Source organism: Triticum aestivum, chromosome 7A, assembly GCF_018294505.1.
Source record: "Triticum aestivum cultivar Chinese Spring chromosome 7A, IWGSC CS RefSeq v2.1, whole genome shotgun sequence".
Classification (NCBI taxonomy): Eukaryota; Viridiplantae; Streptophyta; class Magnoliopsida; order Poales; family Poaceae; genus Triticum; species Triticum aestivum.
Genome location: NC_057812.1, coordinates 560,260,815 through 560,268,471, shown reverse-complemented (window position 1 = coordinate 560,268,471; position 7,657 = coordinate 560,260,815). Strand labels below are relative to the sequence as shown.

Here is a 7,657-nt window from a genome sequence, read left to right as displayed (position 1 = left end):
CATACCCACTTGTCATAGACCCAAAGGCAGATGCTTTAAGGCACCGAAGCAGCGTTCCCCACCACAATGCTCAGCACGGCACACGTCTCGGTGCAGAACGAGAGGTTTGATATTTCAGGCCAAACTGATACGGTGGGCATGTTTTCTCTCTCTTTTTGTGTCTTTACGGCAAGCGGAAATGAAATAATTGGTCAGAGAACTGTTAGAAAGCGACGGGCGAGGATGGTGTACAGTACAGTGAGTGGTGAGTGATGGGCTGATGGCTATGTTTCCAGTGCCCTTGTTCTTTCTGCAGGTTGTAGGCTAGCTTAAATTAGTTTAGTTTGGAGATATACAGTTGCTCCTCCTCCTTTAAAGCGCGCAGGACTGCAGGAGGTAGGAATCTGCTGCCGCATTCGTCTTCCTCCGCGAGGAGAGGGAAGAACAGGGCTCAGCCTCACTCATCAGGTCTCTCTCTCTCTCTCTCTCTCTCTCTCTCTCTCTCTCTCTCTCTCTCTCTCTCTCTCTCTCTCTCTCTCTCTCTCTCTCTCTCTCTCTCTCTCTCTCTCTCCGCCTTTGTCTCAAACTCGAGCTTGGTCGGCACAGAACAGTTGTCGCATAACATGAACCTGAAAGTCCAAGCAAGAGATCGCAGTCTGAGGCTGGGAGCACAGGATGATAGTCTATTAGTAGAAGGAACCCCCTTGCCTACGCCGCAGCACCTTCCCTCAATTTACCTGAGCAGTTCAGCAACTCAACATGGGAAGAAGAAGAAGAAAAAAAAGAGTCGGCTTGTTCACCATTCGTGTCGCCGACCCAATTAAGGCTACTAAATGATACTCTTAATTATTATCATTGTCCTGTCGCTGGATCTGGCCGGTGCAATTGCGATGCAGGTAGAACAAACGTGGAGACAATTACAAGCATCTTGGAGTAGTATTATTCTTTTGCTTATCCCGATTCAGTTTTTCTTTCTTCTTTGTATCATCCAATCAGTCTACACTACACTACAGGATGTCTATATAGACCGGTGTACACGGAGTTCTTCGCAGGAACTTGCAAGAAATATTTCTCAAGGCTAGCTCGGGAGTGTCTAAGATGGAAGCAGCAGACGAGGAGAGGCCACTTCTGAACCACCGTTGCCTGCCTCCACAGCCGCAGGTGATCTCTAGATATTTCTCTGCTGAACCAACATCTCTGCTGCCTAGTTGGCATCCTATAGTGTGGAATTTGGTGATCAAATTTAGTCTCTGCATTTGTTGTTCAGGACGAGTGTTCAAGATACACCAGTGATGGAACAGTTGATGTCTACAGACAGCCTGCTCTCAAGCAGAGCACCGGCAACTGGAGAGCATGCGTCTTCATCCTAGGTACTGCGCACAGTTTACAACACATATGCTTTTTGCGCCTTTCTTCTAAAGTAACCTGTATAACTCAGGCGCCGAATTCAGCGAGTGCTTGTGCTTCTTCGCCGTCTCCAAGAACTTGGTCACCTACCTCACGACGGTGCTCCACGAGAGCAACGTCGACGCCGCGAGGAATGTGTCCACCTGGGTCGGCAGCTGCTTCATCACGCCGGTCGTCGGAGCTTTCTTGGCCGATTCTTATTGGGGACGATACTCGACAATTGCAATCTTCCTCTCTGTTTACATCTTTGTAAGTGAGGCAACCAGAATGCCATCCGATCAGTTTAATCCGCAACGTTTCTGAATTTACTGTAAAAAATGCTGTGCAACATTTCTGAAAATTCTGTCAGGGGATGCTCATCATGACATCATCGACGGCGCTTCCCTGGCTCCTGCCTCGTTTTTCCGACGAGAGCAGTGGTGTCCATCGCGCCGCCGTATACCTGGGGCTCTACCTTGTCGCCCTCGGCACCGGCGGGATCAAGCCCTGCGCCACGGCCCTGGGCGCCGACCAGTTCGACGTTGCCGACCCGGCGGAGCGGGTGGCCAAGGGATCCTTCTTCAACTGGTACTACTTCTCGATCAACATCAGCTCGCTGCTGTCGGCGACGTTGCTCGTATGGGTGCAGGACAACATCGGGTGGACCGTCGGGCTCGCGATCCCGACGGTGCTCATCGGGTTCGGCCTCGCCGTATTCGTTGCCGGCGGGAAGATATACAGGTACAAGCCACTGGGAGTGGGAGGTAGCCCGCTGACGAGGGTCTTCCAGGTGGTTGTCGCCGCCGCAAGGAATTGCCGTCTCGAGCTGCCCGATGATGCCTCGGCCCTGCACGAACATGGCGGGGCGGAGCATACCAGTCAATTCAGGTTCTTTGACAAGGCTGCGATCGTGATGCCGTCGACGGAGAAGAAGGGCCCGTGGCGGCTCTGCGCGGTGTCGCAGGTGGAGGAGCTGAAGATGCTGCTGCGGATGTCCCCCGTCTGGGCGTCGACGCTGGTCTTCTTCGCGGTCACCGCGCAGATGTCGTCGACGATGATCGAGCTGGGGATGGCCATGGACAACCGCGTCGGCACCTGTGTCGTGCCGCCGGCGTCGATCTCCACCTTTGACATTGTCAGCGTCCTCGTCTGGGTTCCCATCTACGACGCCGTGCTGGTGCCGCTCGCGCGGCGCGTCACCGATCAGGACAGGGGCTTCACGCAGCTGCAGCGCATCGGCGTCGGCCTTGCTCTGTCCGCGGCCGCCATGGCGTACGCCGCGTCGGTCGAGACGAGGCGGCTGGCGGCGGCGCCGGAGACCTCGATGAGCATCATGTGGCTGGCGCCGTGCTACTTCGTGCTGGGCGCGGCCGAGGTGTTCACCAGCATCGGCATGCTCGAGTTCTTCTACGACCAGTCCCCGGAGTCCATGAAGAGCCTGGGTGTGGCGCTCGCGCAGCTCGCCGTCGCTGGCGGGAACTACCTCAACTCTGGCCTGCTCGGCGCCGTCGCGTCGGCCACGGGGTGGATCCCGGACAACCTCGACCAAGGCCACCTTGACTACTTCTTCTGGTTCATGGCGGCTCTCAGCGTGCTTAACCTGTTGCAGTTCGTCTACTGCCACTAGTAGAAAAAGAGGCTTCCGTCCAGCCCCATTAGTCGCGAAACTGTAGGAACCGCGACTAATGAAGTCTTTAGTCGCGGTTCGGCAGACGAACCGCGACCAAAGGCTTGGGCCAGGGCGCTCGGTGGCCAGCTGGTGCACGTGAGGGGCTTTAGTCGCGGTTGGGCAGGCCAACCGCGACTAAAGGTGCCCAAAGGCCTTTAGTCGCGGTTGGCCTGGCCAACCGCGACTAAAGCTCCTCCCCTATATATACCAGTTCAGCGCACTCACTTAGCCATTTGGTGCCACTTCTCTTCACAAGGGGGTGTAGGTTTGCTTTTGGTTCCTCTTATGCACACAAGGTGTTTGATGAAATGCCCAACAGCGTGAAACAAACATGATATGAAGTGTTGGAGCCACACTTGAGGTTCCTCCTCGATCGCGGTTAGCAACTTGAACCTTTCATGCATGTGTGTCATAAGCGAGTTTTACCAGGCTGGTGGGGGTGCATAGTCGTGTTCGCCCATATAAGGGGATAAGGATCCACCTTTTCATCCACGCCTTCTTTCTCCTTTGCCTATCCATTTCCGCGCACTCAAGCTCCCGCACCCAAGTCCGCACACCCCACGTCAACCTTCTCCAGCCATGTCCGGAGCAGGAGGCAAGTGGATGGTCTCCTCCGTCACGGAGGGACACATCAAAAGACTGAGGAAGGCCGGATACTTGTCTAACGACATTGCGCACCGGCTTCCCGAAGAGGGGCAGCTCATCCCCACCCCTAGGCCCCATGAGAGGGTGGTGTTCCTCCCCCATTTCCTCCGCGGACTGGGCTTCTCTCTCCACCCATTTGTCCGGGGGGCTCATGTTCTACTATGGCCTGGATTTCCATGATCTGGCCCCGAATTTTGTCCTCAACATCTCGGCGTTTATCGTCGTGTGCGAGGCTTTCTTCCGCATCCGCCCCCATTTCGGCCTATGACTCAAGACTTTCAATGTCAAGCCGAAGGTGGTGCGCGGCACCCAAGCGGAGTGCGGAGGCGCCATGGTGGGCAAGATGCCCAACGTCCTATGGTTCGAGGGCTCCTTCGTGGAGTCCCTAAAGGGGTGGCAGTCGGGGTGGTTTTACATCACCGAGCTGCGCGACCCTGAATGGGTCGCAGCCCCCGAGTTCTGATGCGGACCCCCTACGCGGCTCGCCTCCTGGAAAGAGACGGGCCTGTCGTGGGGTAAAACAGGAGAGTTGACCGGACTCCAAACATGCGTCCAAACCCTGTGGGACAGGAATCTCAAACTTGTCAATGTAGTCCAGGTTATGCTCATCCGTTGGATCCTCCCGTGTCAACAACAGGCTTTCAACCTGTGGGAGTTCGACCCGACACGGCACCGAACTTTGAGCAGGCTCTTCGACACGACATACGAAGATGCCTGGAAGGTGCTTTTCAAGGGCACCGAGGCCCCCGCATCCGCTACCGAGGATCGCGGATTCAGCATGCAGTGTCACGCTCGTGCGGTAAGCTGTTTTCACCTTTTACAGGATATTAGTTTTTCATAGTTTGACTCCATGCGGGATCTAAGTTCCCTTACCTTTGACAGGATTGGCAGGAGACGTCCGGACAGATCAACTGTCCGGCTCCTTTTTCCGAAGGCCCAGCGGACGCTCGCTTGGCGAAGCTGCTGGTTCCGGCACCTTAGGTGGTGCCGGAGAAGAAGGCCAAGAAGAAGGCCACAGGGACTCGAAAGAGTGCCCGGCGCCAGGAGGTGTCGGATTCACCATCCGATGACTCCAAGGCGCGCTCCTCCCATGAAGACGAGGAGGAGGAAGAGGAGACCTCTCCCCCCCCCCAGGCGGGGGGAGGGAAGAAAAGGAAGGCCGCCCCAACCGGGGAGGCCGAAGGGTCCAAGAGGGGGAATACCCCTCCTCCGGACTACTCCACCAACGCCGACGACAGCGAAGAGGAGTGGCCGCACAGGGCCAAGCCCCTGGCGAAATCGTAAGTATCCGGATACCAGAGTGATTCATAGTATTCCCCCATTGCACAGCTTTTCCTTACGTCGAACATGATTGTGCAGTCCGCCCAAGGCCGGGCTCGACGAGTCGTCGAGCGGCTCCCTGGACTCATCGGATGTGAATTCGCTTCCGACGGCTTCCTCCCCCCACCCTACGGACGGCGCCGAGGTGGCGTCCCAACAGGTTCCAAGCCAGGAGGAGGTGGTCATGGGGGCACTGCAAGGCAACCTCTCGGACTCCAGGTGTAAAGGGGATAGAACCCCAAAGGGCTCCAAGTTCGACCTTGAGCCGGACACCGCACCGGAACCTTCAACGGTTCCAGACTCCGGTAGGCAGCCTCCTTCCAAGAGGAGCAAGCCTACCGAGTCGGTGACCTCCGTCCAACCGGAGGCACCGGAAAATTTGCTGGAGACGCTTAACGGCGCCTCCATCGACGAGGAGCACCGCACTATTATGAGTGTGGTGATCCAGAAGGTTCGGTCCGCTAAGAGCGGACTGACTGAAGCCTGTGCCAGCCTTCTAACAGGCTTTGAGGTAAGTAAATGAAAGTGCGTTATATCGACTAGAGGGGGGTGAATAGGCGATTTTTATGAAAGTCTTCAAAACGTGGAAGTTATGAAGACAAACGATAGAAATAAACCTATTACCCTGCAGCGAAAGGTGGACTACACTAGGCAAGCCATAGTCAAGTATTCAATAGAGAGAACGCACAATGACTAATAGCAGCAATGTAGTAAGGATCAGGTAGGAAGACATTATGAAGCCAAACAGAACACGCAGTCACTCAGTGAAGATATAAGATAGTGCAATCATACAATGACTTCACAAGGAGTAACAGTACGTAAAGAGAAGGGAAGGATGAAACCAGTGACTCGTTGAAGACAATGATGTGTTGGACCAGTTCCAGTTGCTGTGACAACTGTACGTCTGGTTAGGGCGGCTAGGTATTTAAACCTGAGGACACACAGTCCCGGCACCCAGTCCTGAACACGCAGCTCAGGACACCCAGTCCTCACCGTATTCCCCTTGAGCTAAGGTCACACAGACATCGCCCAATCACTCTGGTAAGTCTTCAAGGTAGACTCCCAAACCTTCACAGACTTCGTTCACCGGCAATCCACAATGTCTCTTGGATGCTCAGAACGCGACGCCTAACCGGGTGGAGGATTCACAGTCCTCAAGTGTAATAAGTCTTCAGATCACACAGACAAGAAGACTTAAGTGATGCCTAATTCTCTTTGGCTTTGGGTGGTTAGGGCTTTATCCTCGCAAGGAATTCTCTCTCACAGGCTTCGAGGTGGGTTGCTCTCAAACGACAAAAGCCGTACACTAACTCTATTTCAAACTCACACGGCAACTTTACTTGGGCTACAAGAAAAGCTGACTTGTCCGACTCTGGACAAGATTCGCTCTCATAGTCTTCACTCGAAGACATAGGTTTTGATTAAGCATCACTTCAGTCATTCTGACTGGTTCTCTTGGACCCCACTTAACAGTACGGTGGTTCCTATGACTCAATAAAGAAGAAAAAGAACTACGAAATATCTAAGTCTTCGAGCTCCATAGGCTTCATGTGATGTCTTCTCTTGTCATAGTCTTCAATGTGAATATCTTCATATACCACCTTTGACTTCAATGTCTTCATACATTTTTAGGGGTCATCTCTGGTAGGAAAACCGAATCAATGAGGGACTTCTACCTGTGTTATCCTGCAATTCTCACAAACACATTAGTCCCTCAACTAAGTTTGTCGTCAATACTCCAAAACCAACTAGGGGTGGCACTAGATGCACTTACAATCTCCCCCTTTTTGGTGATTGATGACAAACTAGTTGAAGTTTTCAACGGGGAATATAATATGTGAAATTGTAAAGGATAAGGAATTGTCTTCATAAGTTGCAAGTGCTCCCCCTGAAGATGTGCATATAAGTAATTTGCTTTTGGAATGCAAATGCACATGGCAGGTTGTGCTTGTAGAGATCCTCTTCAACTTATGATGACAATCCACTATGCATGTGAAGGTATGTGAAGATAATGACATGCATAATGGAAAATGGACATCTGCAAAATGATCTAAGTGCGGAATTTATCGTCGCACATGCGGAATTTATCATCGCATGACAAAATGGCAAATAGGTAGCAGACGACCATCGAGTTTAAGTGTTACAACTCAAAGAACCAAATGTATCAAAAAACGAGAGTTGTAAACACGAAGCAAAATATGAAGCACCTGCTCATATGGACCCGCTTGAAGACTATTAAACTCATATGCTTCTCCCCTTTTGTCAGTAAGGACCAAAAAGGTTTGAAGACATAGAGCCTCTACTCGTTCTCATGAAGAGTAGGTGAAGCAGCAGGATCGTTGGTGGTGTTCGGTGGTGTAGAAGAGCTTGGAGCAGTGTCGAAGCGTGCTGAAGGAGGCGGAGGTGAAGTAGCATTGTCGTCATCCTCGATCACTCTGGCATTTACAGATGCAGCAGAGGAAGAGAACTCAGAGTCTTCAAGAGATGGAGTTCGTCGCAGCACTGCCCTTCGAGGAGGTGTGGAGTCAAACTTGAAGCGCTCAGAGAAGCCATCCTCTTGAAGATCATCTTCAGAACACATCAGCGTCAGCCCTTTCCATGTGCGTCGAGAAGTTTCATGAGCAACAAAGGCATTCTTGGTGGCAAGATTGCGAATGC

At 52.9% G+C, this 7,657-nt stretch overlaps 1 protein-coding gene across 2 annotated transcripts; it reads left to right on the top strand.

Annotated features, from left to right (window-relative positions):
- The first annotated feature begins 286 nt into the window (after nucleotides 1-286).
- LOC123148239 (protein NRT1/ PTR FAMILY 8.3) lies at nucleotides 287-3,135 on the top strand. 2 transcript variants are annotated; one of them, XM_044567619.1, is made up of 5 exons: nucleotides 287-447; nucleotides 993-1,140; nucleotides 1,247-1,349; nucleotides 1,418-1,635; nucleotides 1,736-3,135. In XM_044567619.1, exons 2-5 carry the CDS (start codon nucleotides 1,078-1,080, stop codon nucleotides 2,990-2,992), a joined length of 1,641 nt encoding a protein of 546 aa, XP_044423554.1. In that variant the 5' UTR covers nucleotides 287-447; nucleotides 993-1,077; the 3' UTR covers nucleotides 2,993-3,135. The 2 variants fall into 2 exon arrangements, with proteins under 2 accessions (XP_044423554.1, XP_044423555.1); XM_044567620.1 differs by lacking the exon at nucleotides 287-447 and adding an exon at nucleotides 503-875.
- Nucleotides 3,136-7,657: the final 4,522 nt, after the last annotated feature.

Coding starts and splice junctions, on each gene's coding strand:
- LOC123148239 (XM_044567619.1), top strand. CDS start 1,078: ATGGAAGCAGCAGACGAGGAGAGGCCACTTCTGAACCACCGTTGCCTG. Junction 1,350..1,417: donor AGCATGCGTCTTCATCCTAG/GTACTGCGCACA, acceptor TGTATAACTCAG/GCGCCGAATTCAGCGAGTGC. Junction 1,636..1,735: donor TCCTCTCTGTTTACATCTTT/GTAAGTGAGGCA, acceptor AAATTCTGTCAG/GGGATGCTCATCATGACATC.